Source organism: Electrophorus electricus, chromosome 1 (assembly GCF_013358815.1).
Source record: "Electrophorus electricus isolate fEleEle1 chromosome 1, fEleEle1.pri, whole genome shotgun sequence".
Classification (NCBI taxonomy): Eukaryota; Metazoa; Chordata; class Actinopteri; order Gymnotiformes; family Gymnotidae; genus Electrophorus; species Electrophorus electricus.
The window spans coordinates 3648125-3668923 of record NC_049535.1 but is presented as its reverse complement, the minus strand read 5'-3'; the positions used below and the strand labels follow the sequence as shown (position 1 = coordinate 3668923).

Sequence of the window (20799 nt, the reverse complement as noted above, 5' to 3'; positions counted from 1 at the left end):
TAAAGCCAAAATTACTGTTACATATAATACTGTGTGGTGCAAATTATGTTTATGTGAACATTTTTCACTTACCACCAGATAAATTAGAAGTACCATGGCCAGTACTGATGTCTGTAATCCACAAGATTTTCAATGCCAAGTTTATCATAGCATTTTAGCTATTAATTTTGGCTTCATCCTTTAGTGCAGCATTACATGTTAAAAAAAAATTACTAATGTTTTAAATGAATAAGGAGCAGATTCTCTTGGTCTGAGCCAGAGACCACCTAATCAGAGCCAGTCTGCAACACCTCCTACAGAGTTCAGGAGCTCTTTGTGCCATAACACAAAAGACCTTTTACAGACGGGCGCAAAAGAGCTTGCAAAACTCTTCCACAATGCCATTGACACTATCTTCAAGATCTGTGGGTGTGCTTTGCTACTGGTTGTGTAGTCTGTGGGATGGGTATTAAAGTCAACTTCCCCGTCCAACGACTTTTTATTATCGCATTCCTACGGCTGTTTAAGCAAACAGCACAGGGCATTGAATGCATGCTTCGGTGGTATGAAGGATCTAACTAGCTTTACGAAAAAGCCCTGCTGCTTCTACATCTGAATGAGGAGGCAGTTTGAGAGAGAGGTCGTGGTTGTGGATGGAGCAGCGGGGTTTTCCTGTTCTTACTCAGCACTTCCCTTACAGGCGTTTCCCCCCTCTCGCCTGCTGCTCGACATGATTCAGTCTGGTAACCCCGAATAAAAGTGAGCCCAAATGAGCATACCTGTGGCTATAGACGAGAATGTTCCACGCCGGCCGCCCAGGAGCAGAGCGAATAACCTTACCCTCTGGCATAGCCAGGTTTATTCCCGCCAGGTTTTGTCAGTCTTAGAAGGTTGAAAAAGTAACCCGAACTATGTGAAAACAAGCAGTGGTGGTGGAGGTATAATAGTTTGTTTTGGTCCAGTTACTGTTTTATTCACAGCAAACACTTGGGTCTGAGCTGAGGTGATATTTCCATCATCACATAATTATGTTTTTCGCACCAGACCAGCGGAACCTTTAGGCAACGTTATAGGCAATAAATGTCAGACTCACTTCATTTCATTTAGAAATCACTCAAGCAAAACTGCCCTTAGGCACATTTTGAGGAGATATTTTTAGAAAATAAGATCTCCAAAAAATTTGCTTTTTTTTTTCACTTTTCATTTTAATTTATGAATTTTACTAGACATTTATGATGTTTAGTTCATGTATGTAATTCACTTACTTAGGATAACTGCCAAAAAATGCAAAATATATTTGTAACCAGTTTTGGTTTATCTCCTCTGCACATACCTAAAAACTGTCTTATTGTCAGTTGATAGTCAATTTTGTTTCTCATTATTATTATTTCATGTGTGTCTGTGCGTATGTCTGTCTTTGTATAAAACTTCAGTTCTTAGATTTTGTTAAACCTGTTTCTGCTTGCTTTGTCTTTTTCCCATAAATTTGTAGAACGCTTAATGCCCCCAATAAACTGAAACTTGGCTGACTTGAACCTGATAAAATATCCACTGGCTTATGGTTGTCCTGCTGGCAGTCATTCAGCTATGATTTCAGTGGTGTTCTTAGTATCAAATTGCCAACCTGATTTGACTTGTGCATATGAAAAGGCTTATGTAGTGCGGCTCTCTGTGGGAACGTGAGCTTATTCATTTCCCTAGTCAGGCCAAGCTTGTTATCTCTAGTACTGAGACGCTTCTTTTCAGTCAACTTAAAGGAAGCATTATCATATTCTAGGTGTCAGGAAAACCACAAAGAAATGCCTTTTGGTATAAGAGCATAAGCAAGGTTCCATATGACAAGAGTTGTGATGGACTAAAAGAAGAATGTAGAATTTTGGTTGAAATCTTTTGACGTTGTTATTGCACACTTGAGCTGTACAGTACATTTCAGAAGAGGCCATTTTCCATTGTGCTGACAAAATTAGGTAACTTCTTTAATTATTAAGATCTTTCCAAGGTAAAATCCTTCCACCCCACTGAAATTGCCATTTGGTGTCTTCAAACCAGTGCACTCTGCATGCTTTTAATAATTCATTTTAAGAGCAGAAGTGTGTAAGAACAAAACAGATAGGGGTTATAAAGGCTAAAAGTAAAAGCTTAGCTCAGTGATAAGAAGCACACATTTCTATACTCATCACTTCAACCTTCATTTCGAATGCTTTTCTATTATTGGTCATTCTAAATAAATCTAATTTTTAAAAATCTAGGTCACTCATGTAATACACACGTATGTTGTATCATGCCTGTCTTGATATTTAATCATTTTTTTGTACTTGCCCAGTAATATACTTCAAAATGTTTTAAAAATATGTTAAAACAATATACAGTTTCACATAACGTTATCACGGTGTTTTATTGAGCATATTGTACAATATAGGAATTTGGGAATATTTCAAGTAAGCCAAATTAACACTAAGTGAGACACTGGGATGTGTATTTTGACTTAAAATATGGAAATATAACGTTACCATAGAACAGTAACTTGAAAGGAAATGAATGCTACGTATTATTACTTAATAATAAAATATTTTAACTGTCCCTGTACATATATTTTATATGTTTCCCTTTTTGTGTTTAATAAAGTTGAGCTACCAGCGGCAGCCTATGCACTGACATCAGCACAGAAGTCATTACAGCGAATGGTAAAGATATGAAAGTGGTGCTTGTGGCAGTCAGACGGCTGCTGCTGGGAGACGTTAAACCACTCCAGTCTCCGGCTCTTATCGCGCACCGTTTGCCAGTCCGGGCGGAATCTTCTCCTGGATTTCACGGCGCTTCACGCTGCCGTTTGGTTACATTGTATCCCCAGTGCCGAAAGAGACGGAGGATCCGAAGACCCGCGACAGACCGCAAGAAAACGAATTAACTCACTCGAGAAACGACGTGACGGATCTACCGCGCTGGAGCCTTACGGGAGATGTTTCATTCCAGTCCGCGACAGCGGCTCCACCATGCACGTTGCGGACGGCGTTTCCATTTCTGAACGGGATCCCAGAGTGTGATGGCTGCGGTCCAGCGAGTCGCTGGCCTTCCCTTTCTCTAGTCGCTGGATGTCTCGGGAGTATCGTGGGTTTTCCGTGGATTTCTAACAACCGGGCCCTACCTACACCTATGGAGTGTACATGAGCGCTCCCGGGATAGGAGTTTGTGAGTGTGGGGTGAGTAAAGTGAGTCCCCGGTGGCGGTGTGCTCCTGGTTCGGCATGCCAGTTGTTTGTTTGCGGGGCTCGGTAGCCGTAGCCCTGAGCTAGCTCGCCACCTAGGCAGATGGAGACTTACTTTATCGAGATAGCCTGCTAGCTAGCAGCTAACTGGCTCAGTACAATTACTTTGCACGTTTCATTCTGGTTTCCAACAGTCTAAAATTCCGGCGTAGTGTTGGCATTTACAAAAAAAAAAGTTGTAACTAAATATGCGGTTAAATAAAGAAGATATAAGGGGTTATGTGGACTATTAACTGTACGAGTGATGCGAGTTAATTAGTTAAGAAGTTTTGGATTTGGCGTTTTTGTGCAGCTAGCTGTAAGTACTTGCTACAACAATAATGTGTAACTTGGCTAGGTTAGGGACAACTTTTATTTACCATCGACTAATGCCCATGTAGCTGCTTTGGTTAATGGTCATTGTTGCCAATATCACAAAAACATAACTACCTCGCTGCGTTCTCAGTTGTTTGGCTTGTTCCTAGCTGATTATATTTGGTAAAACCTGAGCTACATTGGAGAGCAAACTGTCAAATTTATAGCAATACTCGCTAGCTAGCGTTAGCTGTCCTAGCTAGTTAGCTGGTTGAGCACGGCTAGTTACGTGTTGTTCACTTATCGTCAGTTTGTAGGTTGGAGACGAACAACGTTTAATTAGCGTGCTGTCTAACGTTAACACGACTACTATTAATGTTTTAGGATATCATTCAGCACATTGGCTAGCGTCAGGATTTAGTCCGCACCAACGTTAACTCTTCAGCTAGCTACGTAGCCAAGGTAACCAGGTAGCTAGCCTGGCATAGCTAGCTAGTGAACCTAGCTTGAACTAAGTTACATAGACGGGAAATTCGTCTCGGATGAAGCAAAAAGAGTTTGTTGGCTGGTTTTCTTTGAGTTTCTGGATTCTTTCTGTGTTATGGAATTTACTCCGTTTTTCTCCTAAAATGAATGCTACGAATAACAATGGTGTGCGGTTTCAAATAGGGTCGCCCAATTAATCGCATATCGTTATCGCGATTTGTTCCTCTGCAGTTAGCAAGCTAGCTAGTTGGGTCATGGATGGTTAATTACGTTCAGCGATATGCTGCTGTTAGACCGCAATAAAATATAGCTGAAACCGCAATTCCAAACAGACATAAGTCCACAAAAAGTTTTTTTATTGTGCGGACTCTTAATGGTGGATAGTGGTACTGGTTATCTCAGTGGGTTGTATGATGCTGGGTTGTCAAGTAAAACACATTTGTGACCGTCATCAGTGATCTTTGTAGCATAGACACCAGCTTGATCGCTTTCTGACTTTGTTGAAATAATTTCAAGGGCAGAGAATGCCTAATCCAAAATCATTTGCTTCCCCCATAAACACATTTAAGTAAATAAACAAACAAACCAGCACATGTATAGACTATAATTTCGGAAGATGCCTCTCTGTATTTCACTGTTGGTACTATCCCATTGAACTATGTAAACAGTGAGTATACTGATAACTCTTGAGTTTCCATTGACTGTTTTGTGAATGTTTTTTAATATTCAAGCTACATTAAGTTAGTTCTATAGACAACACTGATCTTGTGTTAATTCTTAGTACTTTGTTACTTCAGATATATACATTTTATTTTGCTAACACTCCGAACAGCAGTGTACAGATATGGTTGTCTTCAATACAGCAACTAAAATGATTGTTTGTCATGGCCTACTTGTGTTCAGTGTTGTCTACCATGACTGTTCTTTTTGGAACCCTTAAGCAGCATATCATGTTATATGGACTAGTATTTAAGGAACAAGCTGGGCAAGGTAAATGAATAGCTTGTGTGTTGCCTCTCTGCAAGTGAACGGCAGTCACAGTTTAGATTTGTTAAGAAACAACAGATAAATCTTTAGCAAACAGTCACTAAATTACACTCCTTAATGGGGATTTATCCCCAGAGCTCCTGTGGCTGCTCTGGCAGTTATGTATAATAAATATGTTAAACACTGCCTACACACTTACCAAGCAATAAACACTGAGCACGCTGACTCTCCAAAGCATGTGAAGACTAATGCAAAATCATTGGAAAGTCTTAACCAGTGCACCTTTAAGCCAGTCCCCTCACTTGACATAAAACCCCCTAGTTGGTCAGTTTGTGTAACCATGACTGTCGAGGTAATTGACAGAGCTGCACACAGCTATATTTCTGTTGTTCATAAAACATTACGTTTTGGTTAGTCTTTCTCCTACAGTTCATTATAGAGCTGTTTGTTTGGTATAGCACAATCCTTAAAATATGAATGCTCCGTTTTCATGCAGCTACTAAATTAAATGCATTAGCCTAATTATGACTTTCGCTGATGAGTAAATTACCAAGGCCAGTACCTTGGAAGCCATTATACTATTATATGAATAATTGCTTGCTAAAAACTGAGGTTAAAATGTAACACCTTATTTACATGTGATGCTAAACTACATTCTCAATCAGATCTTATGTAGGGTCAGAAGTCAGCATGCACCAGAAAACCCTACAACTCTTTTTTTTGTTTGTTTTTTTTTGTTTTTTGTTTTAATCCACTTGCAGTTTGATTTTCCTGATCATCTCTGACTTTGTTCACAATTGCGTCAGGCTTTTCACTGACACAGGTTGTCAACAAATGGTTTCAGGTGTTGGTCACATTTACACATGCCCATAATAGCATAGTCCGCTACGTCTGTTGGCTGTTTGAATTACCAGAGGTGGTCCTGCCAGAATGACATCTGATTTGTTAACTCAAACAGCTATCAGAGTGGCACCCATTTATGATTCTGCATTGACTTCTTTACATTAGTACTCTGTCGGAATCTGAAAATGTATGGCCTGCGGGTTTTTTCATTAACAGTAGAATTTCCAGCTGTCTTCCTGTAGAACATCAAAGATGCAATTAAAAATTCGCTCAGATGTACTTGGCTATTGGTCTCTGTAATATGATTTTGCAGAATCATGTGTTTTTTGTAATTACCCCTCAGTTATTGTGTACAGTAAACAAAACAATGTAATTCCAGCTTCATATATGTAGTAGAACACACTTTGTTTTTTTTGTGAGTATGATAAACGAGAGAATTTAAGCTTTTAAGAAAACTGAGCACAAGTCATTTCATTACTAGATTCTTAACATTTATTTACCAGCTTGCAAATAGTGTAACAAAGATGGATGTATTTGAGTTAAATAAGGATTTATGAGAGGCATACACACACACTATATAATTGCTATTTATTTCTTTATCTATTTATTTGTTTGTTTGTTTGAGAGCTGTTCAGAATTGTAAAGTGAAGTACACCAAGTTTCTTTTTTCTTGCACTTTGCTTGCACAGCTGATGAAAGACCTCTGTCTGAAATGTCCCGTTTCTCTGGAAGCTCTGTGTACTATTGCTTCCTACAGTTTTGAATATCTTTACATCTGTTACTACAGTACACTGCAGTTTCTCACCTGGAATCTTCTATGGCTATATAAACAAACATTATGCCTACATCTTTAAATTGCTTCACTTCTACCACAGGTCTTGAAGCTCCAGAAAATGTGCAAGAGATTTGTATGTGGTGTTCTGAAAAATTTTTAGGTAATGAAAAACAAATCTGGTCTTCAAAGGCATAATGGAAGATGAGAGAGACAGACAGACAGAAAGATCTTTATATAGACATTTTATGTAGAAAAGCTTCTGTTTAGTGATCAAATTCTCCCAAGATCACAAGAAAATGTGGGTGAAGTGCTTCTGTTTTTGGGTTTACTACCTCTTTTTAATTTGTTGCAAGACAGGAAATTTGAAGGAAAAAAAACCAGAAAACCAAGATGGCCCAAATAAGACAGCTTCCTAAAACCCATGCTAATGCATTTGTAAATGATGGACATATCTTTTTAAAATTCTATTTATTTATTTATTTATTTAAAAAAATTGTAAATGCCTTTAGCCTTGTTTGTTTTGTGTACAAAGTCACATTGCATTTGAATCTTCAGAAAGATGCCAGCTATGGCCTTCTGTCTGCTGCTTTGTTGTGCCAATTATGTGGGCAGTGAATTGGCAGCAGTAAACCAAAAGCAGTTCCATCATTGATCGCTGTCTTCCATCTCAGGCCGATTGTTTGTCTTTCAGATGCCCTGGCTCAGCATGTGACCCGTGGGGCTGGCGGCAGGGCTGCCTGTAAGGCTGACCGTGGCCTCTCCCTCCCCTCTTCATTTTCACTTCAAGCGCTTATGTCCAGCTTTGGCCTCTTTTGCTCTTTACGTTTGTTACATTAATGCCTTGGTTCGTTACGTATGCGAGTGCGGGTCTTTGCTGCTGCTTTGCGTCGCTTGGCTGTGATTGACAATTTCCCCGTCCTGTGTTACGGCAGCCTCTGAGAAATCAGCTTGGAATTGGTGGGAAGTAATGCCAATCGCAGGGCTTGAGCACATTGCTGAAGTGAGAAGTGCTTTGATGTTAGCTGATGGGAAACCTAAACCACACAAATATAATCTCTTTTCACTTTGTGTACTCAGTGCAGCACTAGTAAACATCCATTACCATTCTTGCAAAAAAGAGCTAAATTCTGGGGTTTTTTTGGGTTTTTTTAAGTTTATATGTAAATGTTACATTTTACAATTGAGATGACCCCCTAGAGTAATCACCTAACGCTGTGACAAATGCAGGTAAATGTTATTCCCGGCTGTGTTCCATTGTATCACAATAAGTTGCTTTTATACTAGTGGATGTGTTGTGCCTTGATGGCATGCCATTTAGCTGCACCCTTTAGTATTCAGTGACGGTCTTCCTCTCCCTGTTATTTCTCAGTTTAGTTTTTGAACACCATTCACAGCATTTTAAGAGGAAGCTTGTGGGATTCAGCAAGTGTCAGATTGTGATAGTTGGATTCTAAAGTATGCTGTACACCACAGCATGGCTCCAGATGTTACAAACGGAGTCTGACCTCCCTCGCCTTCTATCAAGGAGGGCAGCTGCGGTTTTTAGCCTCATCCACTTTGAAGGGATGACCATCTGTGAGCAATTAGATGACTGCTCTTCAGCGGAGTTTAACTCTTAATGAATCAGTCGGAGGCTTCACGTCTTGTGTTTTTGCAGACTTGTTACTCAGGAGCTGCTCTCACTGTGGATGCAGGGAGCTGTGTGTTTTTCTGCAGGGAGAGGTCGGTGATAGAACACATTATTAAGCCATGAAATAAGGACATACGTTAGATGGTGTCATAAGAAACTGACCAAAAAAATTTGAGAGAATTTAAAGGGACAAGAGCAGTGTGCCACGGTGAAGAGGAGCAGTAGCCTATGATCTTCGCTGTTGAGATGTTGACCGCGCCGGAGAGCTCTTTTGTGTGAAGCTCTGCGGATGCAGGCCTGTTAGTGGTGATACAGTAACTGATAAATTATGTCTTTGCCGATCGTTGCCGGCTCTCTGTGGCCATCTGAGGTGATGGATGCGCTGTAGTAAAGATCAAAAGACACGAAAGGGTCTAATGTATCCAAGCTGTTAAGAACCTGCACCGAACTGTAGGTTCATGCTACTTGAGACTACAGAAATGTTGTAATTAAACCGATCATTAGGCATCTGGGCAGGGTAAACTTTTATTGATCAGAACACTCGCTTTAATATGTTTTTACCTTTATTTGCCCCGCAGGCTAAAGACGAATGCCACAGACGTCAGTGTTAATTATTTACAATGAGTGGGGTCAAAGGGCATGCTCCGCTGACTAGGGTTAGCCTTTCAAGCTTTGTCCCGCTAAGCCACTCTGAGCTCACTGGCCTGTGAAGAAGCATGGCTAGCGCAATTAGTTTGCAGGCACCAGTCTTCCACTACGCACCAATTTTCACCAACTGCATTGCTGCCCAACCCCCACCCACTCCTCTCGCTTCCTGTGTTCATATCAGTTCTAATTGTACTTTTATATCTGGCATAAGAATTTTTCCACTTCTCTGCTTTTGGTTATACTGAGCTGCTATTTAACTCTTGTTTGATCAGGTTACATTTTGTGGTTTTTAGGACACGTTGATGTTATTTAAAAAAAATTTTTTTTTTAAGGCAATCTTTTCTCCATGTATTTTGCTTTTGTCTCATTTCTACCTAAAACAACTAAATTTGATACATTTATTTATTGTTAATATTATCAACCTCAATATGAAGTCAAAACCTTTCGAGACAAAGTCTTAGTAACATCTGGGCTCCTCTCTGACATTGTAGACATCATGTGAATTCATGTGAATCAGTTGCATTCTGTAACTCTTGTGTGGCCTTCTTCCCTTTTTAGGGCAAGATGTGGGTGACTGGGAAATTGATATCGATACGCTGAGGCTGCTGTTGCCCCTTCTTCCCACACCCTGGAAGTCTGAGAGATCAGACGCTAAAGTGACAGACTCGGGGAGCTGGCACTAAAATGTCCCTAAGTGGTGGCACTGCAGGCGGGAAAGGTGTGGACTCGAATGCGGTGGACACTTACGATAGCGGTGATGAGTGGGATATTGGCGTCGGAAATCTGATTATCGACCTTGACGCCGACTTAGAAAAGGACAAGCTCGAGATGTCTGGCTCGAAGGAGGCCGCGGGAATGGCCGCGCCACCCAGCGCCGTCGCAACTCTGCCGGACAATATCAAGTTTGTGAGCCCTGTCGGTGCCCCTCAGGGCAAAGAGAGCAAATCGAAATCCAAGCGCAACAAAAATTCTAAAGACAATAGTAGCAAGTCTCCAGCAGGAGATGGAGCGAAGAAGGAGCATCAGGGACGAACCCAAGGGGAGGTTACGGGCACGACTGGTGGCACCGGAGGGGCTAGCAACGCCACACCTGGCAAAGGCATTGAGAAGGGTGGGAAAGCCTCCCGTGGAGTACCGAACAGCAAAAAGGAGAAGGAGGCGTCTGCTGGGAAAGCCAAGAAGGAGAAGAACGAGAACCTGGTGGCGGCAGTCACCATTGAAAAGGAGGTAGCTGCTAATGCTCAAGCACTCGGGAACAGCACGCGTGGCGCCTCCTTTGACCCCGCGCCAAACGCGGACCTGGCGTCGGCCGAGATGCATGGGATTAACGCCCTGGAAACCGTGGGAATAGTACCGCTGGCTGTTAAGCCGGAGCCCGAGGAGCTGGACAATGGCGAGTGCCGAGTGGCGAAGAAGGTAAAAAACGAAAAGGTGAGTGCACGCCTCTTGATTGTGCCGTTTAGCCGCCAAGGTTTTGATTACAGTGTGGACGTGTCGGGTTGCAGAGAAGCGTCACACCGACAGCTCTCGCTGTTGTTGGTAGGTGGAGGAAATGTGACCTGGATCTGGTGTGAAGGGCTTTTTAAACTGCAAGGCGCTCTTGCTCATCTTCACAGCTTTTCAAATGTGAAAGTGGCCAGGTTTCGAATGTTTGCAAATGTTTCCATACTCTTGTCATTTCTGCTGCTGAGATTTGAGGGCCTTTTAGTGTTTAGCTAGTTAAATCTGTGCCTTCTCAGAAGGTATCTGCAGTGTTAGAAGTCATTTTCAATCTGTAGACTAATGGATTTTTTTCTTTCTTCTTTTATGTGGTTGTCATCTTTGCTGATTGTCTTGTCTGTTCTGCAGATTACTAAAGTGATTGTATAACAAAACATAACATTCATTGGCAGCACACTAAAAACAACACATTCATTGTCAGAAGTGTAAGAACATGGAAGTGTAAAAATACGATGAAGGTTATTGGAGTAAGCTCTGGCTGAAGTGACGAGTCTCCAAGCTGTGAAGGGTTGGAGAGAGTTGTTCAGGGCAAATTGAGACACTTGCTCCACCACTGAGAGCCTAGGACAGCAAAGCACTGCAGTGGCCCTTGAAGAGGGCGCTTTGTTCATGCCAGATATCCAACGAGAGGAAATCCAAGTTGCCAGCGAGCACATAGATCTGTGCCATGCGTTGGAGGCGGCAGAGAGAATTGGCCTTGTAGGCCCGGAATGTAAGGGCTCGAGTTATCAGATATCTGCTTGATTCTTACTGAGAACGCAAGCCAGTGGAATGGCTCAGTTATCTGTTGCCCCACTTTCGGCAACACGAATATGCTTTGATAACTTGAAGCGTCAGTGCAGGCGTTCTCTGTAATTTCATTACAATGGAAGTGCAAGAAAAGTGGTTTAGCTAAAAAACAAACCACAAGTGCTTTATTGCCTCTGAAGTCACACTACTACAAGCTTAATATTGTTAATAAGTTAGTTCTGGATCTATTATTTCTGTATGAAAATGGAAATAAAATTGTAACCAAACAGTTTTGCCAAGCAGGCTTAAATGTACAAATATTTAATTTATTGGGATTTATAATCTCAACTGTGTTTAATTTTAACATGAAGGCCTACATGTTATGGCAGCAAGAGCTGGTTGACCTCATCAACACTGATGCAAAAACGATTGCTGCAGGGGTTTTCTCTTGATGGCTCAGTGGCTCATTAAAGAATGCCACAGTCCCTTTTAACCAAACTACTGGGTCGAGGACAGTGAGACTTGCTTCCCAAATGGCTTCCTCAGTGACATGACCACCAGATTTTGAAACTGTAGGTAAAACTATGCAGGGAGATCAAAGCTCCTGAAGACAGCGCAGTCTTTCCCATCACACTGACGCTCGAGTTGCATGTTGTGCTCTGTTTAAAAGCGTTATATCTTTTATTTTTGCCATAACAAAACCATTGAAATGGCTGTTGTGTATAATATTGCAGCAGTTATTGAACTCTTTCAGTGAGACGCACTCTCGTTATTTGTAGCCAGAATTATTTGTAAAATGGTACTGTGCTGAATTCACTTATTGCAGCTTCACCAGAAACATTAAAAGACAGATGTAAACAAAAACACAAAAACCGCAGACTAATTATGAAAAGTGCTTATTATGAATATATTGGGTCTTGATTATTATAATTAGCTATCTATAAGTAGCTAGGTCATACTAACCAATTTTATTAGTATTTTAGTGTTGTCTTTTTAAACAGTGAACTCATTTAACAGTGCTACTCAGCTTTGTAGTTGCATCACTGGCCAGTGTTTATTAGCATCAAAAATGGTGAGATGCACTCCCATTCCACCTATTGACCCATTTACCATATTAAATGTTCTCATGGTGTTCTCATATTTAACTAAAAAATTGATTGTGCTGTTTAAAGTATGAGCAAGAAATGTAAAAAATTACACTACACTCTGATTTCATAATAAAATGTCAGGTTTTGGTCATAATCTAACTTTTTTTTTTGTTTAAAAAGAGCTGGGTTGACTCAAGCAATACATTTGTAAAGACATTTTGTATAGTGCTAAAGTTGTACTACTAAAATAAATACAAGCCACATATTTGAAAGAACTGTTTATACATGAAAAGACAAAAAGCCACATTTTTGTGCACGAGTACCAGTGGAACAGCAGGCTTGAACGATTCATCAGAATCAATCAACAGATTTGCTGATTACTGCGAAAGGTTTGCTGCAGCCCTGTCATACTGTAGTGAAAACGGGAGGTTGCTGACCACTTCCTGTTGTGAAATGTGTGAAGGTGTCTCAGTCTGAGTCAGTATGGTGCCATTTTGAGAGGCGCTCTGCCACTGACCTTTAGTTGACTTCATGCTGCATTCCGGTGGCCGAAGTGTGAAATCTCTGCTATGTTAAGCTCTCTCTCTCCCCCCCTCTCCCACTCTCTCTCATTCACTCTCTCTCTCTCTCTCTCACACACACACACACACACACACACACACACACACACACGCACGCACGCATGCATGCATGCATACATATATATATATATATATGTGTGTATACATAGATAATTTTGCTTTGCTTTTGAGGGCCCTGCCACACAATGCGACATGATTAGTTCTGCTCTAAACATAAGATTTGTTGCATCCACCCAGCCGTCCTGTTTTAGGTGGATTGGTTAGACTGTTAATTTTGTTTTGGAAACTTCTACATATACAAAACACATGAGCTGGTTCTGGCTCCCAGAAGCACATTAAACAGTCCTTCACCAACCTGGAGGAAAACCGCACAAGGTTGCAAACACATGGATATTGCGCCTCAAAGCGATCCCAGATCTAGTAGTCAAAAACCTCTCTTGCCGAGCCAGCTCCTTCCTCCCTGCCCTCCTGGCTTTGTAAAGGAAGTGGAAGCGCATGCCGATCGGCGAGTGACTGGGCCTGGGGTGGGGGTGGGGGTTGTGGGAGGGGTTTGGGTTTTTGCAAACATGGAGCTCGCGCTGCTAATTCATCTTATGAAAGGCTGGAGCAGCGCGAGCAGCTGTCTGCCATTGTCGGCCAGCGCATTTCCAGCACGCCTCATTTCACCTTTCAGTGCGAGCGGTGAGCGAGCTCGAGGGCAAAGCAGGGGGATAAACAAACTAAGGCTGATGGCTGAAAGAAGGCCAAAACTGTTGAATGCCTTAAAGTTGCTGCAGCTCCTCTAAATGGGTATTGGATGGATGCATAGTTGGTCTGATCTGGTTGCTAATAATAAACCACAAGCTTAGTCATACTATAGTGGATCTTTTGTTTTTTGCATTTTATCCCTGGATGGATAGAAGCAGTGCTTTGGGCTCTGTTGAAAGAAGGAAGCACTTTAAGGCTGGAAGGATGAGCAAGAGCCACCTAGCAGATGAATTGGAAGGGGGGGGCAGGCAGTGGTGAGAAAGGATAAAGGATTTAACCTCCCACGTGCTATGTAGCTCGTCAGAGCCCAGCTGCCCTGAGCTGGTGAAATCGGAGAGAGTCGCTATGCTGCTCCTGCGTGCCCTAAACACTCCTTCAGATACTGTGCCTTCAAGTAGTATTCAACCCCCTGCAGATTTTGCAGGTTTACACATTTGGAGTTAACTTAGCACTGTGAAATTTGGACTGTAGATGGGCCTGGACATGTGAAATGCACTGCAGCAAGAAAGAATGTTTGTTTATTTCTCTGTCGTTTTGTTTTGTTCTGTTTTTTTAAATTTTGCAAAGTTTACCAGAGGGTCAATTATTATTCAACCCCTCAAACCACCAGAGTTCTGTTTGGTTGCCTCAAGTAACTGAGGTATTAACAATAATGAGCTTCCAGGGCCATCAGAGACAAAATTATGCAGGGTCACAAGGCAGACAAGGAGTTCAAAACCCTGTCCAAGGAGTTGGGCCTACCTGTCTCCACCGTTGGGAGCATCATCCGGAAGTGGAAGACTTCTGGAACTACTGTTAACCTTCCACGGCCTGGACAGCCTTTCAAAGTGTCGTCCCGTGCTGAGGCCACGCTTGCCGAACGGTCAAGGCTGACCCAAGGACAACAAGGAGGGAGCTCCGGGAAGATCTCATGGTGGTGGGGACATTGGTTTCAATAAATACCATAAGTAACGTATTCCACCGCAATGGTCTCAGTTCCAGACGAGCCCGTAAGGTACCTTTTACTTTCAAAGTGTCATGTCAAGGCCTGTCTAAAGTTTGCTCATGATCACTTGGAGGACTCTGAGGTAGACTGGGTCAAGGATCACTGGTCTTATGAGACCAAGATCGAGGTCTTTGCTGCCGACCACACCTGGGGCGTTTGGCCAGAGGATGGCATTGCATCCCGGCTAACTGGTCCGCATCCTCGGGAAGATGGATAGCACGGCCTACCTGGAGATTTTGGCCAAATACCTCCGCTCCTCCATCATGGAGCTTAAGATGGGTCGTCATTTTCATCTTTCCAAGAAAACCAAGGCCTGGTTTAAGAGGGAAAAGATCAAGGTGTTCCGGTGGCCTAGTCAGTCTCCTGACCTTGTTGAAAACTTGTGGAAGGAGCTCAAGATCAAAGTCCACAAGAGATGACCAAAGAATCTAGACAACTTGGAGAAGATCTGCATGGAGGAGTGGGCCAAGATTACTCCAGAGACCTGTGCCTGCCTGATCAGGTCTTACTTAAAAAAAAAAAAAAAAGGATTAATAGCTGTAATTGCAAACAAGGGTTATTCCACACAATATTAAACATAGGGGTTGAATAATTAACCCTAATTTTTATGTTTAAAATGTATTATAATTTAATTGAGCAACTTGTACTTTTTGTTTCTAATATTTGGGCATCTGTTAATAAATGCTACTCTTGTTCAAAGTTTGAAGGCTCTAAATTATTTGCAACTTGTTGAATTTGCAAAATCTGTAGGGGGTTGAATACTATTTGGAGGCACTGTAATTACCAAGCTCTTGAGGTTCCCCATGTCTCCAGGACTGGGAATTAGAGCCATTAAAATAGGCTTTTAAAGATATTTTTCTTCCTTTCTTTCTTTACTAAATGAGAATTTAGAAACGTAGATATCAAGCTTTAGGGAGTAGCTAGGCACTGTTCCCCCTGTGGTCAGCATATGCCCAGACGACAGCTGCCACAAAGTGTCAGGGTGTTTTGTGGACATTTGGAGCCTGTTTGAGGACATGGAGCTCTAAGAGGATGACCGTTGTTTTTCTTGCGTCCATGTGGACACTTGGCATACGGTTCGAGCAGCTGTGGCAATGGACAGCCTTTTCTAATTTGGTGAAAGGGTCTAGGTTTTTTTTTTGTGTGTGTGTATCCCCTCCCCCAAAGCGCTTTTTTTTTTTTTCCTTCCTTCAAAATGTTGAGCAGCAAAAAGACCCAAAGGCTAACAAGTCTACCGCTGTGCTTGACATCTTTGTACTTTGGATTGAATTACTCTTTCCCTAATGAGGTTAGTGTCACAGGAAAGATTCCTTTAAGAAGATTAGATGGTATTGTGGAAGATTTAGTGAGTAGAACGGGGTAGCCTTTAGTATGAGCTACACATCTCTTACACAGTTCTGCAGTTTTCTTTGCACTTGTCTTTATATCCATCAGCAGTTTAAGTGCAATTCCATGCTAATTTAAAAACAGTGGGCCAGCTCGAGGTGTGATTGAATGAGAGAACACCTACATTGGCATTTATTTTTGAAAGGTACACATACTGTCTGTAGCGGATTTGCATGTCTCCATGATGGGTAGCCTATTTATACCCTAACAGCACAGCATTATGCAACAGTTACAACCCACCTTGCATCTGAGCTGTCTTACAACGGCTGAGAATTTTTGGTAATGGGAGCTGGAGACATATAATAAACAGAACATATAATGAACATCAAAGTAATGAATGGGTCTCTTTATCAAAGGCTAACCAGCGTATTTCAGTATTTTCTAAGGCATATTGTAGCAACTATATAATTGTGCTTGCCAGTGGTAATTCAGTGGTTAAGGTACTTGACTTGTAATCGGAAGGTTACCAGTTCAAGCCCCTCTACTGCCAGGTTGCCACTGTTGGGCCCCTGAGCAAAGCCCTTAACCCTCAATTGCTCAAGTTGTACTCAGTCATAATTGTAAGTCGCTTTGGATAAAAGCGTCAGCTAAATGCCCTAAATGTAAAAAAAAAAAAAGTGCTATAAGCCTAATTGCAGCATAATCTGTTTTTGCCCTCCTCTTCTCACTGATAAGTCAAACAGTTTGTCATGTATATAAGGGGGGAAAAAAGAGTCTACAAGAAACTGTGTTTCTGACGAGCTAACCAGTCTTCACATGGCTTTCTTCACCGTGCTGGTGTGAGCAGCCTGCATTCAGATGGTGCCACTCTTCTGATTACGCTAATTAGGTTCAAAGCAGATTAAAGCAGCATGCAGGCTTTTTGTTGTAAACCTGGCCCTGCACATCATGGTCGATTTTAATTTACCAGACATTTGATTAATTTGCCATCCCCCCAACTTCACTTTGCCAAACTACTTGATAAATCTTGAAATGCAGTAGTGGAGGCGTGCAGTTGTGGAGAGAGGCTCATTGGGCTGTTGTGCAGAGGCTCACGACAGCCGTTGCTTTGTAGCTGTGATCCAGCGAAAGATAATGGCACACCATCTTTTGTGTTAGTTAGAGAGAGAGAGAGATATAGATAGATAGATATTGTGTGTGTGTGTGTGTGTGTATTAGTAAATCTCAAATCGAATCAAATGTGAAAACATTAGTTTTGCGTTTTTAATAAATGGGCTGTGGTTAAGCGCTGCCCATGACGTGAGCCGGCCAGTCGGCACGGAAGCGAGCCGGGATTCATTATGGCCGCAGACCAAGCGCTCTGTTGTGTGCGCCACTGCTCTCTCTGCAGCGCGCTACAGGGCAGCATGAAAGGAGTTTATTTCCTATGATAATCCGCATCAAGCAGGCCCTTGTGCCAGTTGCTGCCCCCGCCTCTCCACTCTGAATGCGTGGCCTCCCTAATTCATCCTACAAAGGCTTCCAAAAGGAGATTACGCCACTGAGAGAAATGAAAAAGCAAGCCCGCTGCTCCTCAAGAATTCCTGCCTAAGACTCACGATTACCTGGGCCAGCTCCCGTGGCTGGCTGTGTTGTGCTTTGACTTGGTTCGAAAGCTATTAATTAAAAGCAAATGCCTGTTCAAAACAAACATTTTACATTCTCAACGGTCCCAGGGGAGTCCAGCGTTCTTGTGGAGCGGCAGTGAACACACTACTGGGTGGCCCAGTGAATTACCTCTGTGAGAACCTTAGCCTGCCTGCACAGCTAACGCATGGGGCCTCCATTCTGCAGTCTGGATGCTGGTATCAACCCTAGAAGTCATTAATGCTGCTTCCACAGCCAGCGAAACTTGAGAAAAGGCCCATGTAGGAATATTTTGGAGCCGTTTTAGCCAGTGTGCATGAAGCATGGGTTTTCAGCGATAATGGTCAAGTATATAAGCACAAGCGTAACAGCAGACTGCTCATAAAAAGTGGTCAACTTTATTTTGAAAGAGCCAAGTTGCTCGAGTCCCGCAGTACGCGGCGGCTCTGTGGGTGCTATTGACTACAACAGCGGCGCCATCCCATAAATTGTGGGAAAAGGCCTTTAGGTTGGCTGACTTCAGTAGCAGCGAACTGTATTTATAAGACCTCGGTTACTGGCACGAATGTGCTTGGCAGTCGGTTTGCAGTAGGTGTGCACGGAGCCTCTCACAAGACTTCACACCTATGGCGAGCATAGCAACACGCAGCACAGCTGAAGGCTTGCTCCATTGTGCTCGCAGGGCAGTCGCCTCCCATAACAACGGAGCCGCGGAGCTAACCTCCGACGCTAACTGCAAAGGCTGGGCGACAGTTCACTACGTAAAATGAAATTTGCTCGAGAAGCTTGGTGGTGGTGGTGGGGTGCTTTTCCTTACTTCAGCCCACATATGTTGTGTCTGTTGGAGGTAGTGCCACCCACATGGAGGCTTGTCTCTGTTTAGAGGAAGTGGCACATGCATGACTTCTATAAATAGTTGGGAGGCTGAGGTCTCTGGGGAAATCTTACTGGCTAAATAACAACTCTCATGTAACAGCAGGGCCAAACAAAAGTCCAATTGTTGGGGGGGGGGGGGGGGTTTGGAATTGCTGTAATTGTTGTAAAGTTAAACCAAATAAGTTACATAAGCATTGTCATAATATATGAGATGACTGCAATTGTCCAGGAATGTTTCTTTCTTGAATGAAGTCAGTCCTAATTGTTTCCAGCAGAGTCCTGGGTGAACCAAGTTCTTTGTAGGCTCAAATGCGCAATGAAAGCCATTGTTGCTTTCTGAAATCATCTGTATATCTCAAACAATCGGGAGTGTTAAATGCGTTCGGGAATAGTAATGACGTGTTTATGAATGGCTCTGTTTTCTGCCCTCCTTTCAGAGGGGCCCGAGAGCGGATTGGTTTGCCTGCGCTTTGAAGTTCGGCTGTCGTTCAACGGCGCGTCACGGTATCGCTCCCACTGGTCCCTTTGCCCGCTGTTTCACGTGGTTCGGTTGTGCGCGGGATAAGGTGTGTGGGTGAGCAGTGGCCTAAAGAGGGTGAAATCCTCGCCATCTCCGAGCTGCTTATCGTCTTCTCCTCTCCGGTGGAACCTCTTCTGCTTGAGAGGGTGACCTTGACAAGAATGTGGATTATTATTGTAATAGATACTGCTGTTGGTGAATGGCTAGCAGTCGCACTGGGAGGTGTTGTTACGGAGGAAGGGGAGGACTCTACCCTTCCCTACATATCCATCTGCTTTTGTGCTTGCTCCCCCCCCACACACACACACACACACACACACACACATCCATCTGCTTTTGTGCTTGTTCTCTCTCTCTCTCTCTCTCCCCCCCCCACTCCCACTGTGTCCTGCATCTCGTCAGTGCTTTAGCTTGACATCTGGATCATTTCTTTGTCTTACCAAGCCCCCCCCCCACAGGGATATGGACTGACAGAGCGGTTAAAGCTGGGTAATGCTGGCTAGCTTTCCCATGTCAAAGAACAGGACCAAAGTTACTTTTTGGCCTGCGTTCACACAATGCATCCGCCACTAACTGACAACATCTCTCATCATTAAAACATGTGCTGTCCTCTCCACCATGTTAAGAAGCCACAAAGGCAGCCGTGTCGCGGAGGCTGCACAGCGAGGCGCGGTGCTCATTCGTACGCCTCCATGTGCGAGTAAAAAAACTGATGGCACTGCCCCCCCTCCCCCACGCTCACCATCCTCCCTCTTCAGGCTTTCATTTTCATTCTCAGGGAGGAATGCAGGTCTCCCTTTTTGCTGAGGGAAAGAGGGCAGCCCAGGGGCCTCTACCCTCCCCAACACACACACCACCACCACCACAACCACCTACCTCCCACCTCCCCCAAGGCAGTAAACAATACAGAGTAAGCCAGCCAGCTGCACTGAGGACAGGCAGACACGAGGGGGAGGGATTGCAGAGAGAGGCAGAATGGGGGAGGGTCGGCCGCGATCCAGTCAGAGAATGATGTTTGGAGCACCTGCTGGGTGAAAGCCAGCCTACTAGCTGGCCAAGAGATCTGAGTAGAAGGAACATGGCTGTCAACTGCTCCGCTCCAACTGTTTGTGCTAGCAAATTGGAATTTTAGCTCCTCTGTTCCAGGCTGTGCAGGTCCACACTGCCAAGGTTTCCTTTCAGTACAGAACAGGAGAGTTTCTTACAGTGATTGATTGTGTTGTACTGGGGAGCTTGATGTGATAATGGACTCTTTAGCATGCTCCAAAAAAACCCTGCATATTTAAGCACAGCTTAAATGAGCAAATTGTGTAACTCTCTAAATTCATGATATCCACACTTTTGGTACTTTTTGTGTATAAGTGGATTATTGCTTAAAATAACCCCATCTTTTATTGGTTCATAAACAGGTTGATCATTAGTTACTGCTAGTGTGATGACTCATTAATTACGTTGTTTGTGCTTGGGGCTGTGCTTGGAATTCTTACCAGTACATATAACTACTTAATCATAAATCAGATGGCACATAGATTATGTGCAAAGCTTTATCCCTGATGAATCATTTGCTGTTTAACAAGCGTTACTGAATTGTATTCTATTACTGGTGGGATTGCGCGGGGGGGGGGTTATTCCAGGAAACAAGCCCGCGGCTAGATTAATTGTATTCCAATGAAAGGCTGTAGCACTGGCCCCTGTGCAGCTGGGCGACATGATGACCATCCAGCAGCTTACAGTTCTCACTGACATCGGTTCGTAAGCAGCGTTATGAACAACCAGTATCGGTTCGTAAGTAGCGTTATGAAGAGAAACACTCTACCATATTGGGTTGGAATGGCTCAAGATGATGTCAAATCTTAAGATATTTTTAAGCTTTTATTCTCAAGGTTTTATGTTCAGAAAGGTGGGAGGAGGGTT

The 20799-nt window shown here is 43.0% G+C and overlaps 1 protein-coding gene across 1 annotated transcript in view; it reads left to right on the top strand.

The window, feature by feature from the left end:
- The first annotated feature begins 2226 nt into the window (after nt 1-2226).
- LOC113578070 (zinc finger protein 609-like) overlaps nt 2227-20799 on the top strand; it is a 35463-nt gene continuing 16890 nt past the window's right edge. Inside the window, exons 1-2 of the mRNA XM_027011071.2 lie at nt 2227-3179; nt 9466-10338. Of these exons, the coding sequence (XP_026866872.2) occupies nt 9592-10338 (747 nt within the window). The 5' untranslated portion in view covers nt 2227-3179; nt 9466-9591. The remainder of the gene's footprint in view (nt 3180-9465; nt 10339-20799) is intronic.